The following is a 20,074-nucleotide window of genomic DNA, read 5'->3' on the forward strand; positions in this document are numbered from 1 at the left end:
TTGGGCAGGCCTGGTCTGAAACAGGCTACAAGCCTCATATCCATGCAAGAAGAACTGTCCTCAGGGTTTTAGATGGTCAGCAGCAAAGAAACAAAGCTCCTGAGTATCAGCACTCAGAGCTGAGGGGGAGGGAGGTTTCAATTCTTGTGATGTTTTCACTCTATGTGGAGTACATAAAAAAAAAAAAGAATAACATGATGTGACTTTGTAGACTTTGCACTCGTCAACTACCTATCTGTGCATGCTTATCACCATTTCTACATATATGACCTTTCTCAGACCTACTTTTGAATACTAACTATTTATGTAAAAGGTCATGTGGCAACAATCATACTTTCAGTGTATATCAGATGACACACTTAATGTCTGTGCGAGCTGGTTCTTGAGAAACAAAGGGAAATGGTCCAAAGCAGTATGATTCCCCAAAAGGAACAAAATGCCATCATCACTGGACCTAATAATAACTTCCTCTGTTAGTTTAAAGAGTTGAGGGTAAAAAAAAAAGTACAAAAAAAGGAGAATCGTCCGACTGATATTGTCTGTGTTTAAAATCAAATAGACTGTGGTGAGATTTTGCACACAACTTCTATGTTAAGTTTGTCGTCCCTGGGTAGCCCATTTGAAAACCCTTACTCCCTGGGGTTGACATGTCCTTGCCTGTACTCTCCTGATTTGTCTTGCCTTCAGACTGCTCCAGTGGGGCAGCTGACAGGGGTAATATTGGTTTTCACAGCTATGACTGTGCAGTGACGCAGCATGCCTATGTATAGAACTTGATTCCCCTGGTTAGAAAAAGACAAAAAAAAAAAACCAACAGTTAACTCTCTTGTTTCTGTAACCAATTCAGGACAAAAAAAGTTAAATAAAGGTGTCATATTTGTAGTTAACTTTTAATTGGATGTTGTGTTTTTTTCCTGATGACACATGGTAACAATAACAGCCAGGTATTATGGAAGAATAAAAAACTGCATGTGCTTTTCCCATTTTTGTCAAACCTTCGCAACGTTTCTGTCCATACAGATAAACCATTGAGTCATTGAATGTTTTTGCTTCTCATTCTGTAACCTAAAGCAGTTGGTTAGCCTAGCTTAGCTTAGCACAAACATGCGCAAAAAGGATGAAACCATTAGCCTGAACAAAAACGTATTCATGTGAAGTAATTTAATGAGATGCAACATGTTCAATTGTAAGCTTTAAGCATGTTTTTTGTTACCTTTGAACATGGACAGGCTAGCATAAAGAATTAGCATAGTCTTTATGCTAATTAAGCTAATAGGCATACAGATTCCATCTTTAACAGATAAACTACCCAATCAGACTCTTGACAAAAAATGTTCACTAATATCTGTAGCAAATTCTTGAATCACCCCTTGAATTCTTTACATTTTGCTTCCAGGAAGCTACTTTCTTGTAATATTTTAAAATTGTCTTGAGCAATAATTCTCCAAGTTCTTCTTTGGACACTGGTTGCTTTTTCACTCATTTAGTCCAGTCCTTGTACCTAACCATTTTCAGAGGAATTTTTTTGTTGTTGTTTGTTTTTGTTTGTTAAGCTACTTAACTCAACCTACAAGTAATTAAGCATTACAAAAGGCACCTAACTCAAAGGATGAACCAGAGGTTTGTCTATACATAACAGACAACTTCACAAAGAATTCTTTTACAATTTCTTTAGGCATCTTTAGGCACTTTGTTACTATTGCAAAAACACATAATTAGTTTAAATTTCTTTACTTGAATCTAGAAAAAAATTGCAAAGACAACACAGTTTGACTGGCATAAAATATTATTTCTCAACCAACAAGATGACTTACAAAGAGCTGTTAGCTGAACATTTGGCATATCCCAGTAGTTTGCAGTGTGTCCTCAAAAAAATGAGAAAACTGGAGTGGATAGGAAAAAATCCAGCAAATACCTCCCATGTGAGCAATGCATCTGACCCTTGATCCATCTACCATTCACCAAAGCCTCATCAGAAAAATAAAGTTCCATCAGATTTTGAGCTACAATGCAATGCTATGTGGAAAGCATCTGATTGGCAGCAGCTACATTTTTTAGCATGACAATGATCCCAAACACAATGCCAGTGCAGTAAAACCATACAAATAGAAAAGCATTGTGGAACACAGTCCGTCATGGATTAGCCTCTCCAGAACAACTTTGTTGAAGCAGTGTGGGGTCATCTTCACATCTTCAATGTGTTGAAGAATAAAGGGGGTTTTATAAAACACTGACTTTCATGCTCACCCCTATCCTGCACAGATTTCAATAAAATCATATAATCTACTTCCCATTTTCCCAGCAAAATATAAAGAAATGAGGGATGGCTCAAGTCTTTTGCACAGTATGGCATTTTCATAAATGCCTACTTTGTCCTTTGATGATAAAGATGGAAATATGAGTCTGTAGTTTAACTTTGGGCTACATGTTCTGGGTATTTGTCTGTCTGACATAGGCTTCTTTAATACATTCAGTGCATTCATAAGATCTTTTTGTTTTTACATTTTAAATGTGTAAACAAAGTTTTAACTAACACATCAGCCTGGAATCACAACCCAGAACCAGTTGTTATTTGTCTATGCTCTGACAGCTTGATGCCGACACTACCTTCTGCTGCTGTGTGATCGGGTTTCAGTTGGGTACAGTTCTGCCAGACTTCATGGAGCTGGCTCCTCTATCAGATGTCCCCAGAATTAAATGGGCCGTTTTATCTCCTCACCCAGTGGCAGCTGTCTTCCAGGCATCCACATACCTGCAAAGGGAGATACATGACCCTCCCCATGACTCACTCTGAGGTGGTATGCTTCACTTGGTTAAGAAGCAGTTCATCATGAAACAGAAGATCAACCATCAGTACCCTCTCAGGTACGCTGGGTTTGTGGCGAGATGGAAAAATGCCAGGAGTGCACTTTATTCTTTCACTTTAATTGACACCCATAGTCAAGAGAAAACAGCTATAACCCGGACAGTCTTACAGGAAGAAGAACTGTAGAGTCACTTGAGCAGCAGTCTTTTAATTTTTGCAAATCAAATTTCATGATTTCTGAGGCTGATTCAAGATAAATATTTGAATGCCAACAGCTAGAAAAACAAACAGCTGAAGGTGGCAGACTCAATGGGGATGATGCAAAATGTGCGCCTATTCGACACATTAGGCAGAAGACCAAAACAGCAGTAGGAAAATACTCCTACTAAGTAAGAATAAACAAAAGTTAAATACACCTCATACATCTATTTTTATGGCGTTATTTCATGTTGTGCGTGTAATGAGTAGCCAAGCCATCCCATGTTTCTGTGGCAGAAATGTTAAGTGACTTACTGATTAACAGGGTTTTATTTTTTTAATCTCCTCAGCTGTGTTATTATATAACTATACATATATATGCACATATTCTCATATGTATTGTTATACAGGGCAAATTTACTTTAACCCTTTAATGTAATAAAAATCTAAGCATAATATTAGAGATTATTGTTTTTTTGTCAGATAGTTGCCAAATACAAACCAGTGATCTAAGTGATGTTTTTCCAATTCTCTTTTATTCTCAGCTGTCTGACATGTCATTTCCTTTCCTGATAAACAGGATATAAAGCGGTGTGCCGTGTGCCGAGCCACCTTTGACTCTGGCCTCAATTTCTGGCTTGAATGGAAATGCTATGACCTCTTTTGTGGAGTGATGTCTATTGCTAAGGAAAGAGGAAAGGACAGATCAAGGAAATATGGTTATCTTCCACTGAGCTGTCATCCAGAGGTGCGGAGAGAGAAATTATGACGCCCGTTACAAGAGGTTTCACTCCTGACAGTATAATATGTGAACCGTGCTATATGGTGTTCATTGGCTGGGTGAGACTCGTGAAGGGAAGTGATCCATCAAAAAGGCAATGAAAGCAATAAACTAATTAGACACGGATCTCAGACCATAAATCCTGGCCTGGCCATATCAAATTGGTTACAGGCATCTTTTTTATTCTTTTCTTTTTTTTCCTTAAACAGGGCTTGTTTGACTGATCACTTTAGGTCAATTTGACATCAGCCTAACAGAGTTTAATAGTGTTTAAACAGCAGAAAAAAAGCTTTTACACAAGGCTAATGATTCCAGTTACCAAGTCCCACCAGGGTAGCTCAGGTTGTGAGTTCCTAGTAACGATGGAGACCCTGCGATTAGTTTGTTGGACACAGACAGGAAATTAGTCAGACATGTAGAGGCTACTTCTTCCTTGACGTGCAGGCTGGGTCTGAGCCACTCACCAGGCTGTGGGCTCATATGGGTGGTGGGTGTGTGGACCGCGGTGCTCTGGGGAGTGGGGGAAACCACCTGGATGGACACATTGTTTCCAGGCTGGGGGCTTTCTGGAAGATCTGTCATAGCCGAACCCACTGGAGACAAACAAGAGATGTTCGGATATGTTTTCCAGGCAAAAAAGATCCTTACAATCTTTTAGGAATTTGACAGATTAGCTCATTTAAATAACAGGTTAAAAAATCTTGAATGTGTTAGCCTTTAAAGAATTTAGCAGAATTATCTGTTCCTTGCATAAAGGTTTTAATGATATCAAGCGAGTTCTTTTCAAGTGCAGTTTTTTAAGCAGAATAACTTGAAAAATTATGAACAGAACACGACTGAGACAAGTGCTGACACTTTCTCACTTTCACAGCTACAACGCTACTCTGGTTGCCTCTGCTGCTGCTATTGTTGTTATCAGTCAGTAAAGAGTGACAGCTTTGACACTGTTAAAGTAAGCATATCTATGAAAAACAAAAGCCGGTATCACTTTATAACAAATAATGCTATGAAGCATTATTAACGTATTAGTAAGGTATGTGTAGTTGCTTAATTTATCATTTATATAGCATTACTACTCTTCAGTATGCCATTTATAAATATAGATATATCATTATGACTAAAATTAGGATAATTACTAGCAGTGATAGCTGTACACAGTGTAAGAGTAACAGATGGATAAACACATCTGTATTTATAAATGTCAAACTAAGGAGGACTAATGATATATAAATGATGAATTAAGCACTCGCTAATACCTTACTAATGCCTAATAGTATGACATTATTATCAAGTGCTACCCAAGAGGCTGTCATGGAGTGCAAATTACGGTATCGTTTGCCCCTCACTCCAACCGGTCATGGCAGATGGCCACCCCTCCCTGAGCCTGGTTCTTCCTGTTAAAAGGGAGTTTTTCCTTCCCACTGTCACCAAAGAGCCTGCACATAGAGGATCATATGATTGTTGGGGTTTTCTCTGTAGTATTATTGTAGGGTCTACCTTACAATATAAAGTGCTTTGAGGTGCTTTGAGGTGACACTGTGATTCGGTGCTGTATAAATAAAATGGAATTGAATTGAACTGTTTTATTTACAAGCTAATTATTGAAAAAGTGTGATGGAATTGCGGTTTTGGAAAAAAAATAACTTTTTTTTTTTTTTTAAGATTTCAAAATGCATCCGTACATATAGAGAATCCAAATATGCAGTGATGGAGCCCTTCAGTATTTTTTTTGTTTTATCATCTGAGAATCATTTCCCTGATTCAGATCCCATGACTTATCTTTTAAAAAGCTGTAGTTTGGCATGGCGGGTGAAGAAAACCAAACCAAACAAAACAAAACAAGGGAGAAGGCCAAAACAATTAACAGATTTCTGTTGCTACTTCATTTCATGATGATCTATTCAAAACAATGTCACCAACCACGTGATGTCACAAGCTGTTTTAACAGGGCTTAAACTGACGGTAAACAAGCACCAGTCAAGGACAGTCGAGGTGATTCATGAACTGCTGAGAGCTGCACCTGTCTAGTGCGATGTGACCTTTTGACATATCAGTGTGTGCATGTTCTTTGCTCTTTGCCTCATTGTTTTTCTCTCCATCTCTGACTAATTCTGATTTCAGACTATGAAGCGGCAGAGGAGGTATTGTACGCCGGCTTTCTCGGGTCAAATGAGATGAGCACAGCTGTTGTGGGACTTAAAGAATGAGCGTACAGTTGGAAGGGGAGCTTCCCTAAATTATTTCTCGCTCTCTTTTTAACTCTGCAAGTGCACCAAACATGGGTCATTTATGTGTCACAGTGCAGGAAGGCGACTTCTATAACATCCAAAAAACAAAAACAGAAGAAGCCGGCAAACAAACTGCAACTTCTGTCACTTTCTGTCTTTTTTGTTCTCTCCTATTTTCATCCATTGTAGACTCAGTTGAAAAGGTTGGAAAATGGTTTCCATGCAGGCCGACAGTCTGGACAGACGCTCATGCACTCTCTTACGCATGCACACCCATCCCCAGGCCCCCAGCTAGAATGTCAGGTCAGCAGTAGCAGCAGCGGCGGCGGTTAGCAGTGGCAGTGTGGCATGGCTGTCACACGCCCGTGGAAGAATGTTCGTCGGCCGCAGAGAGCGCCTTTGTTGTGTGGAATGCGTCTGTGGAAACAACCTGTGCTCATGATGCCACTGTTCTTTGTTTCTGAGCGACAAAAACTGAAACACTACCATGACTAGCGTTATTAGAGGGTGTGTGTGTTTATCATGACACACCGCCACACCCCCGTCAGATGGGCTGAAGCACGCCTCAGTGTATGAATGCTCCTGTATCTGGGTTAAATGCGAAGAGCAGAATAGATTAAATATAGATGTAATTGCTTCTTGAGGGTTTCTTTTTTTAAAACTATTTTCATATATTATTATCATATATTATTATTTTACAAAGCTTACATCTGGCGGTTATTTTTATCCTCCCATCTATAAAAAGTTCACCACAAAGTGCAGTAAATTATCAGGCAATTACACAGATTAGAGCACCAAACAGAGTAAAATGTAGAGATTGTAATTATTTATGGATTCATTCAAGAAGACAATTCCCAGTATTGCTCCAAACAGTGTGATGTTGACACACATCCATCCCTATTTATTTGTGGGTAGAAGATGAGTGTTGCCTCGTTGAATATATCAGTTCCCTAAGGGGGAGACAATACGACAACATTACTGTTGAGCTGTCTGCTGTAAGCACGGTGTAATCGGATTTCTTTCCTTCTGTGTCATTAGTCCTATTGTGCATGTAGGAGTTGCACCTTCTGTATCCTTATTATCGAAATGTTTGAAATCATTTACGTGGACCCGCTGGAAAAGTAGACAGCTGCAACAATGCAAAGTAGAGAGAAGCTTCTTTTAGTCATCTTTTGTTCTTTGCCATGTGTTTTGATTTTTCTGTCCACTTGCTAACTTGTTGTGATGCACCATGATGGTACAGCGTTCCAGTAGGCGCGTGGAAAAATAAATACAATGTCCCTAAAAAAAGACCAAGAATCTACCCCCGCTAGCTGCACAAAGACAGACAACTATTCGCACACATTCAATCTGGAAGTGCCAATTAACCTAACTGCACTAAGTGTGTATGTCTTTGAGTGTAGGAATAAGCTAGAGTACCCAGAGATAACCCACAAAGACACAGGCAGAACATGCAACTCTGCATGCAACACCCCAACCAGATTGCAGATTCAAACCAAGAACCTTTTTGCTGTGAGGCTAGAATTCTGATCATTGTGCCACCATTGCTGCTCTGCTGTTTGATGCATATTCAAAAAAATGTGACTTGATTTGCATTTTTAGTAACTTCTGGAATCAGCAGGGGCAGGATGCACCTAAAGGTGTTTTTAGCTATGCTCACATTCTGAAGAAGATGAAGTGAGGACAGCAAAAGCTACACATGGATGATGGTGCATTTAGTGGTCTGCCCCCAGTTGTTTGTAAGAAAGGTCTGGGTCTGCACTGCAGGCAGGCCGTGTTTCTTCTACTACAGTGCTGGCACAGTGCTGTTATAGAGGCAGTATGTGGTTTGGCATTGTTTTGCTGAAATATGCAATGGGAGAATGTGTTGCTCTAAAACCTGTATATACCGTTTAGTATTGATGGTGCCTTTCCAAATGTGCCAGCTGTCAATTCCATACACACTGATGGGACCCCCATGCCATCAGAGATGCAGGTTTTTGAACTTAGCACTGGTCTTAAGCCGGGTGGTCCCTCTCATCTTTAGTTCACGGGATGCGCCATGTTCCAAAATAAATGTCCAATTTCAGTTTGTCTGACCACAGAGCAGTTTTCCATTTTTTCTCAGTCCATTTTAAATGAGCTTTGGTCCAAAGATGACAGCAGCATTGTTGGGTCATGTTCATATGTGGCTTCCTTTTTTTGATGATGGAGCTTTAATGTTTCTTTCATGTCCATCAAAGAATCATGCCTGTTTTTAATGCCTGGGTGACCTGAAGATCACAGGCATCCAATGCTGGTTTTCAGCCTTGTCCCTTGTACACGGAGATTTCTCTTGATTGAAGTCTTTCCAATTTTACATTTAGGAACATTATTCTAAAATTGGTCCACAATTTGTAGAAACAGTTTTTGGTAAACCTCTGCCCAACTTTACTTCTGAGAACCTCTGCCTCGCTAATATGTTCTTTTTAGACCCACTCCTGTTACTGACCTGCTGCCAATTAACCTAATTAGTTGCAAAATGTTCCTCCAGCTGTTTTTGTTTAGCACAGCTTCCTTTTCCAGTCTTTTTTCCCCAACATCGCCAATTTTTTAAGATGTGTTGCTGTCATGAAATTCAAAATGAGCTAAGATTTACTTAAAATGGTACATGTTATACCTCATAGGAATGTTAGTAGGTTACTCTGCAACCATCCTGACATTTCAGTCTATGTCCTGTCAAAAAAAATACAGCATTAAAATTTGAAATAAACACTCGACCATATCATCTATTTAAAATGACTTTTTGATAAAGGAGTTGTTGTTTGAGTCCACTGTATACTCAGTTTGTTTTGGTATCAAATTGGGTATCTGTATTGGTATTGTGGCATCCTCATTGGTGACTATATCAGTGAATTCAGCTCAGTATGCTAATTTGTACAAAGCACAAAGATGATAAGAATTTCATTATACTAGCCAAAGGTATCAAGGGTATGGTGATGTTAGAAGAAAAAAGTTGGAGGTTCTCCAAAGTTCTTTGGCTTCTTATGAAGCCCCCACAGAAAATCCTGTTTGTGTGCTTGTTTTTTTTCTCTATTCTTTATTAGTACAAATAAATTTCTTTTGCTGAACTTTGCAACAGTCGTGTTTTTTTCCCTGCAAGCCTACTTGGATTTAAGAAAGTGCATGTACAGTGTACCACTCTGTTCTTATGCAAGCTTCCAAAGACAACGTGTAGTCATCATCCTTTAACTCTAATGCTTGTCAGTCACAGTGGACATGGGTCTGCATTCTCAGCTGCTCTTCCCTGTCCTTCATATGTGCACAGTGCACACATAGACACACACACTCGCCACAGGCAAAGACGTACACATCACTTTACCCTCGTCTCAGACTTCATCCCCTTCCCCTCTACACTCTGTTACTCCGCTCTTTCCACACATGAATCCCCCCCCCCCCCCATCATCTGCCGTCGCTGTCACACAAGCGTAGCCTGAGCCCTCAAGACATTTTCTTTCTCTTTTTCATTTGCAATCTTCTCTCTCAATTACTTACTTTCTCCCCATGTCTGCTTCTCTTTCTCCGTCACTGCCCTCATTCTCTCTGTGTGTCACCGCTCCCAGAATCCTCGTCTTTCAGCTTTAAAAATCAAAGCCCTGTTGGCGTGAATATCTCTGCAGCCGTTTATATGTGTGAAACTCTATTTGTGCGCAGGCTGACACACCGCACTGTATGCGTATTTATTTTTGTAAATCTGAATATTGTATGGACTGATTTCTATGCAGTCTAGTACCTTTGTATGAATATCAGCAGCTTTTGTCAGGCACTGAAGAGAATTTGATAGTAGTAGATATAATGCTACTAGCAAGCCTGAGGGCTGGCATTCAGTGATATCATGTGAGTGTGTGTGTAAGCGTATGTGGGCTTACCTCGTCTCTCTTGTTTCGCCCAGAACTGCTTGACAGTTTTGCCAATGTCACGGGTCTCTCTCAGTTTTTTCTGCCACTGGCGCATCTCCTGAACATCTGGCTGTGCCCTGATCTATAACAATCACAGGACACGTGCAAAGGGCGCACATGCATAAATTCACATGAGCAAACATCATCAATAACTTAATTGAGCCACAAGCTAATCAGTGTTAGTAAGCTGTTAGGACTGTTTAAAGAAGGTTATTTAGAAAGTCTGTTACAGTATATGCTTTAGTTACTAACATTAAGAACATTTCCAGGGAGGGTTAAGTAAATAAATGTTCTTTTTAAATGATTATTTCATTTATTATTGGAAAAAAATATCCAAACCTACCTGAATTTTTGTGAAAAGGTCACTCCTTAAACTAGTTGTGCCACACTTGGCAGCAAGAACTACAGTCACACTTTTGCGATAACTGGCAAAGAGTCTTTTTCACTGTGGAGGAATTTTGGCCCACTTTTCTTTACGGAATTGTTTTAATTCAGCCAAATTGGAGGGTTTTTATGAACGGCCTGTTTAAAGTCATGCCAAAGCATCTCAATCAGATTCAACTCTGGACGTTGACTAGGCCACTCCGGACATTCTACTTCAGGATTTTCTGGTACAGAGCAGAATTCATGGCTCCATCAATTGTGCCAAAACCTGCTTATGTAAGCCATTTGGTCAGATCTCCATGCAAATATGTGGTCCAGTAATACTGATTGCACTGTGGTTGAAACACATACTGCAACTTACACATCTTGCCTACACCATGCTGCAAAAATAAATGAAAACAATAAGCCAAGCAAGTGATAAAATCCTATTTCCTATTTTAAATTTAATTAATTAATTAATTTTAATGCATTTTAAAATGTTAGGCCTTACTATGAGATTAATGAAGAGCTTCTAAGGATTCACAGGAACCCTGATTCAGCCTAATCCAGGCTGTATGAATTATGCTTCTGTTCTTGGATGAAACTACTGCAGCTGTTGTGTTTGGTTTTGTGTGTGTGTGTGTGTGTGTGTGTGTATGTGGGCTGCAGGACTTCCTGAAAGATTACCGAGCAAGTTTGATGTTGCAAATGTGAATAAAATATCTGTAAAGGGCTTCACCTCCTGTTCATATTTATCCCTCCTCCTTCTATTCTTCTCCCACTAACTAGTCCTCCTACTCCTCCTTTTTCTTTCCTCTATGCTCTTTGTACTCAACTATCTCTGACAGGCTTCTTTCTTCCCTGGGTGGTAGATCTCTCCTCAGATACTGTCTTTCATACTAACACATTACTCTCCCTTGATTCCCCAACACATCAGTATTTCTTCCCTCTCCATCCACCTCTCTTCACTCTGAATTCTCTCCCACCTCTCTTCTCACCAGTCTCCTTTCACTCTGCTCCATTCAACCCCAACTTTCTCCTAAGTGCCTGGTTATGTGGCAACAAAAGTGTTGCTATTGTACAAAAGTGGGTCTGTTATATAAGCCTGGTGATAGGTTTAGGAATGGGTAAAACTAGAGCGCTCCAATAGTTCATTCACGGGGTGTCACAGTGCTGCAGCAGCCTCTCTGCTGATGGGAGCAAACCATAGAAATGGAAATGAGGGGTGAGGGTCAGAGGGAGGAGGGGTGGTTAAGTCTGTTGTGTTTGCTCACCATCGCTTGTGTGCTTTATTTGTGTCTGTGTGCCATTTCTTCTCTGTCACTCTTCACTGATGTCCTCCATAAATCTTGTATTCTCCCTTTCTGCTTCTGATGCTGTCAGCTTCTCCGAAATGATGGAAATGGAGCAAAAATCAAAGTCAGTTCTTGGAAAGCTGACTTTATGAATACACTAGCTTTCTGCAGGATGCTGACAGCTTGTGTATGACAGCAGGAGACAAAGGGCTGAGTTGTATGTGTGTGTGTGTGTGTGTGTGTGCGCCTGAGTTTTCTGAAGCCTGTCTGTGTGCATCAGCACAGCTGATTTGCAGGGCTAAGTTATTTTGACCCTGGGCACGAAGCCTGGTTAAGAATGTTGACGTTTTACTTGTACTGCGTGTTAGAATATATGCATCTCAACTTCATCGTTTTTCACAGTTATTTATACTCATTTGAATTCTTAGTGAAACTTCGCTAACGCATTATCTTCTTGATATAATCATACGTGCTGATGCACTGCTCACGTGGCAGAGCCTGGTTTTGTGTGCATGTGACTCAGTCCTCTCATGCTGTATGTTTGCATGAAGGCTGGGATTAGAGTGATTAGAAAAATTACCGAGACACTGCAAGGGCCACTGTTATCACACACCACATTATCCACAATTGCATACAACATTATGGTGTGCACGCACACGTTGCAGTCTCGTAACTCAGCCTTTCAAGCTGCATTCCTTTCCAGTGTAAAGCTGACTGTGAGACTGAGCTCCTCACCCGGGGAAGTGGCTGCACGACCAAGTGCATAAAGACACAGCCACAGTCTGCTTTATTTTCCCTTCACACTCCACCCATCCATCATCTTTGTGTTCACCACAGCTTCCTTCAAGGCTTAACCAGCCCAGTGACCTGTGGCCTGTATTCATGCCCCTGTAGACTGAGTCACAATAAGCAGTTGCACTGCCACCCTACTGTCCTAAAGGTAAAAAAAATACTTACATTTAAATAAGAACTAAGACAAATGTAGGCACAGATAAATGCACAAGTGAAAATATGAGACATCAGCCCATTTACAGGAGGGTAAGCAAGGACCAAGCCTGAGACATATCTTCTGCATGAGTGTCACTGCACGTGGTACATCAAATTGACTTAACAGCGAACCACATTTAAAACCATTCATCTATTGCTGCCCTTGGACCATTGAACTGGAATCATAGACCTACTTCTACTGTTGACTATGCAGTACTCTGGGGAGGGGCAAGTGTGTGTGTGTGTGTGTGTGTGTGTGTGTGTGTGTGTGTGTGTGTGTGTGTGTGTGTGTGTGTGTGTGTGTGTGTGTGTGTTTGTGTGTGTGTGTGTGTGTGTTTCTTTCAACCAGCTCTATTCGTTTATGTCAGGAGGAATACAACTCAGCAAGTGCCCCGTTTCTTAATATCTGAAGCTGCAGTACAAGAAGGAAGGAAAGGTCTATTAAAAGGCCTATGAGAAAGAAAGCCGATGAAACCCAAGATTTTTGCTATTCTGTTGAATTAATTCTACTTATGTGGTGCCAATTTACAACAACAGTCACCTCAAAGCACTTTGTATAAAAATGTCAAGACCCAAGAGAGAAATAGAGAGAAAACACTTTTGAAAAGTAGCACTCCATTTTCACAAGCAGAGACCTCAGGCAGAACCAGGCTCAGGAAGTGGCAGCCATCGACCACGACCAGCTGCCGGCTGGGGATAGAGGTGACAGATAGGAGAGGAAAAGTAGAGTAGGAAAAACGACACATTCTGGAAGCAGACAAAAATTAATGCATGAGGAATGTAAAAAAAGGGAGTATCAGTGAGAAAAAAGATGTATGAGCCTTTTAAAAAAGTTTTTAAGATGACATCATCAAACATTGTTGAAACATGCACAAGAAAGAACGTTTTTCACTGTTTGGTTGCAAAGTTGTATAAAGCCTACTATATGTCATATACGTGGTACAGTGTATACACTGCATAATGACACCAACGCTGTCTTGGACTGGACAAAGCTAGAAGTATTCTGGCTGGTTGCAGCTAGCTAACTAACTGCCTTACATCACCCTTCACTAGAAAACATCAAGTTTACTTTTTACATTTTAGCCATTCTAAGTGTCACAAAACCAGATTTATCCAGGAGGTGCACATTGGGTAACAGGATAGGGCTGGCAATTAGTTAGCCAATGAATGCCGAATTTCACGGTCAGCTCTGGCCAATGCTTATCACATCTGGTTTCAAAACAACAAAATCATGACAATGAAAACACTTCGAAGTTTCAAAATAGGACAGGTGATGTCACGGTGGCTACATCCTTGTTTTATACTGTGTGTGGTTGTATCAGACTTTTCATCTACCAAACTCTCCAGTGGAAATCAACTGATGGTATTTGTTTCAAGTTTTCACTACAGAAAAAGGACCCTCCCCCTCCCCCCAAAAAACTGACTTAGGTTTGATTTTTTTTTTTCCAGTCAGATAAAAGGTGCGCTGCAGCTGAGATAAGGCCAGCCACATAAATAAATCTGCAACTGGAGCCAGTGGAAATGGCAGTGATGATGATAAAGGGAAAAGCTACCAGACCACAACCCACTAATATTGACAGTCTAATTGCAATGGGAATTTATTACACTACAGCCACACTACTCTAGCTCAGCTGAATAATCCTGAGAAGTCTTAGTGATCAGAGGAGACTGTGTATGTGTCCATGCTTGCACATCAGTGTGCATTAGAGTAGCAGGCATGGATGAATGGATTATAGTTAGGTTAAGGTACACGGTGTAAAGAAGATTATATAATATGTTTAGACCTAGGAGCTCTTAACAGTTATACGTGAGTGAAACAAAAGACAAACGCACTGTCTGGGTCATGAGTTTGCATCTGTGTCTATGTGTGTTTGTGTGTGCGTCTGTGTGCACTCCAGCACTGCTCTGCTTCAGCCCTCAGCGTTTTGATGAAAGAGATTAATAATGGAGGGATAAAATTCCACTCTGCAAAAATACTCTCATGCCCCTTCCTAGTCTTCAGTCTGTCTGTCTTTCTTACCAGAACACTCACTCACGCACACACGCACACACACACACACCCTCTGCAGTCAGCGCTGCGTCAAGCTGGTTATATAACGGCCGAGGGTGTAAGTGTGAGGGGGGAATGGGGTGCGTGTGGAGGCAGATGGGGGTGAAGTGAACAGAGTGCACTGATCTTATACTGACTATATATTACAGGAAAATCCCACAATCCTATTATGCTCTAATAAACTATCCTCAAGCACATAAAATCAGACAGAGAGGCAGATTTGAGTGAAACATTCCTTGGAATTCTTTACTTAGAAATTAGATTTGTGAGCTACGACATCTTGATTGCACGCTGGTGTAAGAATAATTCTGTAATAGTTATGTTTAATGATCCCAGTAGAAGTTTAACAAGGCACTGGTGCTTTACAGTTCACTCGGTTTGTGCTGACGTGCTCGTCCCTCCTCTGCTGCCCACTCCGCTGTTAACTGCCGTTTTTCTCAAGTCAAGGTGAGAGCAGTCAAAACACACTACAGTGCCTGTCAGGACCAAACAAAAATTCTGCTCCGCTCCATGTAGCCTAAATAAGTCATGATCCTAGAGGCGTCTTCCAAGAGGCCAACGCTCAGCTGCAGACCCTGATTGTGCTGCATCTCTCTCCCTTTTCCCACCCCCTAGAAGAACTGCATCTTCCTACTCTGACACCACTTTGCAACATCAGCTCGCCTCTTTCCTCCCGTTTGCCATCCATGCAAAAGTGTTCCAAACATAGACCAACCATCATCCTTCCTCATAATCCTCCCATTCCCTCACTCTGTCTCTACCCACTCTCTCTCTCTCTTTCCCTGAATCCCTTGGGGTGTTCAGCTGCAGTCCTATCAGTGGCCCTGCTGAACCTCTTATTTCAGGGTAAACATACAGCAAGGAGTGACAGACAGCTGGCTCACTGCTGCCACCACATGTGGGCAGAGATCAATTATATTTTGTTGTTCATGGAGAAAATAAAAAAGGCAAATAAGAGGGAGTGCTGCCCTCTGCTGGTGCCCCAGCAGTTCACGACACACATTCGATCCATCTTTTTTTATGCCCGCATCCACACTTTTATCTTCAGGCCCACATGTGCAAGAACATTTTCAAATCATTCAAATGTAATGCAATTGTCCACGTCGGTGCAGCTGGCATCTTTTCCTCTCAGTGGTTTGTGCAGCCACACTAAGGCTGAATCCTCCCACAAGCACTTCGGATAAGAAACGCACAAAAGAAGAGGTTCTGTCAAGACAAACAAAACATGACCCTTGCTTATCCTTACACCACAGGAGCTGGCGTTTATCTGTGTGTGTGTGTGCGTGCGTGCGTGTGTGTGAGGGAGAAAGAGTGACAGAGAGAGATGCTGCTGTTTGCCTCTGGAAGTGTCTGTGCATATCTATTTATATCACAGCACAGAGTGCTTCAGACCACAACACCCACACAGGAGGGATTTAAAGCCTGGCATCACTGATGACATAATCAAGCTGCTGAATGAAACTGCAGCCCCTGTGGAAGAGGGGGCTCTTTAAGGGGATGGGATTATACAACAAGACTGACAACAACAAGACTGTTGGCCGATGCACGCTTAGCGGGAGCCTATTGTAGCCTAACAGACACGCACACACACAGGGTCGCTGTGCTCTTGTGGGATGATTGCCGGACTCCTACACACTTTCTTCTTCAAAATGTTATCTTATGTCCACACTGTGAATTCTTTGATGAGTTTGTGAAGTTGGTCAAGGAGGCAAAGCTAAAGTTGTGTGTCAGTGAAATGTAAAATGCATCCAAGACTATGCAATGCAACCTCTTCATTCCATAAAACGTCCCTCAGTTCTTAAAGTTTAGGTTTCCTGTTTATTTTTTCACACTTTTTGGTGCTTTTCAGACCTGTCATTCTGCAAACCCCAGCCCTCTTTATAAATGTTGGGACAGAAAGCCTGTAAAAAGCACTCAGCTTCCAGTCATGTCCAACATACCTTGTATCCTCTCCAGAAAGCCTGGATGAGCAGAGCAGCCTCGCACTCAGTGAGCCGCAGAAACAGAGGAGTGGGCGGCCTGGGACTGGAGGATGGAAGGAAATGGAAAAGAAAGAGTGATGAGACAAGAAAGGAGAGCGTACATGGAGTTTGTGTGTGTGTGTGTCATAGCTTATAGTTGCTTTGTGCTATAAACCATAGATGTCAAACATATTTTACATCGTGGGCCCATTACATCCCACTTTGATTTTAAAGTGGGCCAAACCAGTGAAACGTGGTGTTGTAAGATTGGCCATGGGGGAGCTCTTTATCATGCTGCAAAACGTTGGAAGATAGAATTAAAAGTCCTAAATTTATGCTCACCTTCACATTTTCTAGAATTGCCCATTGGGCCAGATTGAAGTCTTTGGAGGGCTGATTCTGGCCCTCGGGCCTTATGTTGGACACCTCTGCTACAGACACTGGATTAAAAACTGTACACTGTATGTTTTTGTACAATAACTTCAGTACATGTTATGAAAATTTCACGTTATTTTACAAATACTAAAGCTAAGAATATTCCCTTGAAATGTTTATTCTATTTTAGTCAGTTTTGCAACTCCTAGCATTTTTATTTTATTCTCGTTTACTAAAATGTTTTTTCACACCCAGTTTTAGTTTCGTCTTTGTTAGCTATAATAACCATGGTGTGCAAACTGAAGAGATACTCACTGCATCCCAAGCCAGTCCTTGACAAAGGGGATGTCATGAAAGCTCACTGGTTCCTGTCCACTCCTGCGAGGGTTATGGCTGAGGAAGGATGAAAAACGTGAAACGTGCAGTGTTTCACATACACAGCACTTTCAATGTGACATCAGAGAGAATCTATGTGGTGAGGTGAGGGTAGTACTACAGAGTGCAGAGTGAGGTGTGTGTAGGAGGACTCTTACTTGTAGAGCCACTCAGTCAGAAAGTCACATGGGTTAAACGCTGTTATTTTCCTCTGAAATAAAAAAGAGACTGCCCTACATTCAGCATCTCCCTTGACTATAAAGCAGCAAAATGTACAAGCGTTAAAACAACAAAGCTCCCATTTTGGTGTCTGTAAGCACTGAATTGTTTTTTAGATCCCTCTACTGGCTAATTATTCCTGTACAGCATTTAAATTGATCAGACTACCGCCCAATGTCAGGTTCATGGCACAGATGCACTAAACTAATTACTCTTAAATATTAAAATATTATTGTTGTTATCCGTGAACTTTCAAATTTACCATTTTCCTAAAGAAAAGCAAAAAAAACCCAATAAAATTAATTATTAGCTTTTGATTAAGATGTCAAATTATGGTTATTTACTTCCTGAACAGAAAAAAAAAATATTTTAGTGGTTGATTTTTATCCTTGATTAATTTCTGATTTCTCAGAGGTCCAATTGTAGGATTACAATTGATTTTTATTAAAGACACTTAGACCTTAAAGCAGCCATTTTTCTGGGCTTCTCTTAGCAAAGCCTCCAGTCCAGGTACCAACACTGGAAACACTTTCTTCTCCAAGAAACGCGTGACAGGATCTGACACAAGCACAACATTTTAAAGACAGAATTATAATGATGGCAAATATGTATTAATACTTACAGTTTCACATTACAGGGAGAGCAGCTATGTATCTTACTTTCAGGGACTTGGGGAAAAGGTGTAGTTTCAGCAGTTGGGGGGCGATTCTGCCGTGAAGGATGAGGTCCTTCTAATGCAGAGTATCCAGGGAGAGCACAGCAAACATCGGGCTCAAAGTCTCTGAGAAGATCATCCATAAGTACCTAACCAAAGCAATCATTCAACTTTCATGAACAATTTAGACTTCAAAAATAGTTTAAAAAAATAATTTATTTTATAGTTTTCTGTTATAAACCATATAAAAATGGAGGAGCTATTTTGCACTTCAAGCAATATTTATAAATCCCCATCAGTTAGGTTCACATTTTCACATGTATGTGTTAGGGTTTTGCGCATGACGGAGAATGCATTTGAATACCCAGCTGGCCCAGTTATCTCAAACGAGGCTGACACAGGATCCAGATTAAATCCCACAGATTTGTATTTGCACACATCACGTCGTCTGTGTGTACTTACGCTGTGCCGGGAGAGCTGGGTGCTCACAGAGCTGGCCTCTGTCCACGCAGGGCTGGGACCGCTGTGCTGTTCGGCCTCAAACTCTACAAAGACACAGTGAACACGTGAACCTTTGTTTTTCTGTTTCACCACAGGGACAAACAGATCAGGCCGTACCTTCACACATTTTCTGCAAAAATTATTTCTTAGTACAGATGATCTCTGCCATTATCTATGTTAACTCAAGCGGTTGCCATGGAGTCACCGGTAGGTGTGCTCACGTGACTTCCGGTGTAAACAAGTCCGACACAGCGAAAATATACTGAAACGATGCAATGCATAGAAAATAAACCGAGTCGGGGAGGGGGGTTGGCCCTAAAATGCTACTGCTGCTTTTGTGGTTCTCATATCTTTGTTTTAAACTTTCAGCTGTTGCAAAATTAGGAAAATGACTTCTAGTTTCCATGTAACCACTGGAGGGCAGCAGATAACTACATACATGTATCGATCATATAACTCTTAGATTAATGATAGGAGTTAAGGAGAAATAATCCTATAAAGGCGTATTTACCTAACAATACTGCGAGACTCAGAAAGAAATAGTTCAGCAAAGACACACTGAATAATGGCAGTCACTAAAGAGTATGCCGTGTTTTTTAGTTTGTTTCCTAACAATAATAAAGGAGTCAACGTGCGTAAAAAAAAGAAGAAGACTGTTTTTGAATAATAAAGTACTATGCAAGTTTTGAGAGACCACTCATTTCTATAAATCTTGCTTCCAAGGAGACAGACTTTCTTGTACAGGTTATCAGAAAGTCTTTCAAAGCTTTTCTTTAGACACTGGCTGCTTTTTCACTAAACACAGACCTATGATTCATTCACAACCCTAACTCCAGGGATGAACCAGAGCTGTGCCTACAGTTGATTCTAAAAAAATGCCAAAGATAACACAGCTTAGCATTTTTGCACCAGCAAGGTGACTCCCAAAGAGCAACTGGCCAAAACTTTCTATCTGTAAAATACAGATAGTATTTGGGGTCAGTTTCAGCCAATGATGTTGAAGATCTTGTCAAAACTGATGGAATTATGAATGCAGAAAAGTACAATCCGATTTTGATCTACAATGCAATACCATCTGGAAAAAACTTGGCAGCAGCTTCATTTTTCAGCATGACAATGATCCAGAACACACTGCCAATGCAGTACAAGCGTACTTGGATGGACAAAAAAACCCCCAAAAAAATAAAGACACACAATGAAACACTATCAGTCATGGATTGGCCTCCCCAGAGCCCAGAGGTCAACATTATTGAAGCAGTGTGGGATCATGTCAATAGATAACAGAACAAAAGGCAGCCAACATCCAAAGAAAAGCTTTGAATGTCCTTAAAGAAGCCTGGAGAATTATTCCTGAAGACTGATT

The 20,074-nt window shown here is 40.8% G+C and overlaps 1 protein-coding gene across 3 annotated transcripts; it reads right to left on the reverse strand.

Moving 5' to 3' along the window:
- Nucleotides 1-596: 596 nt before the first annotated feature.
- On the reverse strand, nucleotides 597-18,935 carry iqck (IQ motif containing K). 3 transcript variants are annotated; one of them, XM_086289187.1, is made up of 10 exons: nucleotides 18,829-18,935; nucleotides 18,673-18,755; nucleotides 18,215-18,359; nucleotides 18,016-18,113; nucleotides 17,495-17,547; nucleotides 17,277-17,354; nucleotides 16,566-16,650; nucleotides 9,901-10,012; nucleotides 4,250-4,378; nucleotides 597-4,156 (listed from the first exon to the last, which is right to left on the reverse strand). In XM_086289187.1, exons 1-10 carry the CDS (start codon nucleotides 18,836-18,838, stop codon nucleotides 4,101-4,103), a joined length of 849 nt encoding a protein of 282 aa, XP_086145313.1. In that variant the 5' UTR covers nucleotides 18,839-18,935; the 3' UTR covers nucleotides 597-4,100. The 3 variants fall into 3 exon arrangements, with proteins under 3 accessions (XP_086145313.1, XP_086145312.1, XP_086145314.1); XM_086289186.1 differs by having other exon boundaries at nucleotides 597-4,378; XM_086289188.1 differs by lacking the exons at nucleotides 597-4,156; nucleotides 4,250-4,378 and adding an exon at nucleotides 9,551-9,610.
- Nucleotides 18,936-20,074: the final 1,139 nt, after the last annotated feature.

Source organism: Aulonocara sp. 'chitande type north' Nkhata Bay, linkage group LG4 (genome assembly GCF_057382095.1).
Source record: "Aulonocara sp. 'chitande type north' Nkhata Bay isolate Kocher_YH1m ecotype deep benthic linkage group LG4, A_spYH_male_GT1.1, whole genome shotgun sequence".
Taxonomy (NCBI): domain Eukaryota; kingdom Metazoa; phylum Chordata; class Actinopteri; order Cichliformes; family Cichlidae; genus Aulonocara; species Aulonocara sp. 'chitande type north' Nkhata Bay.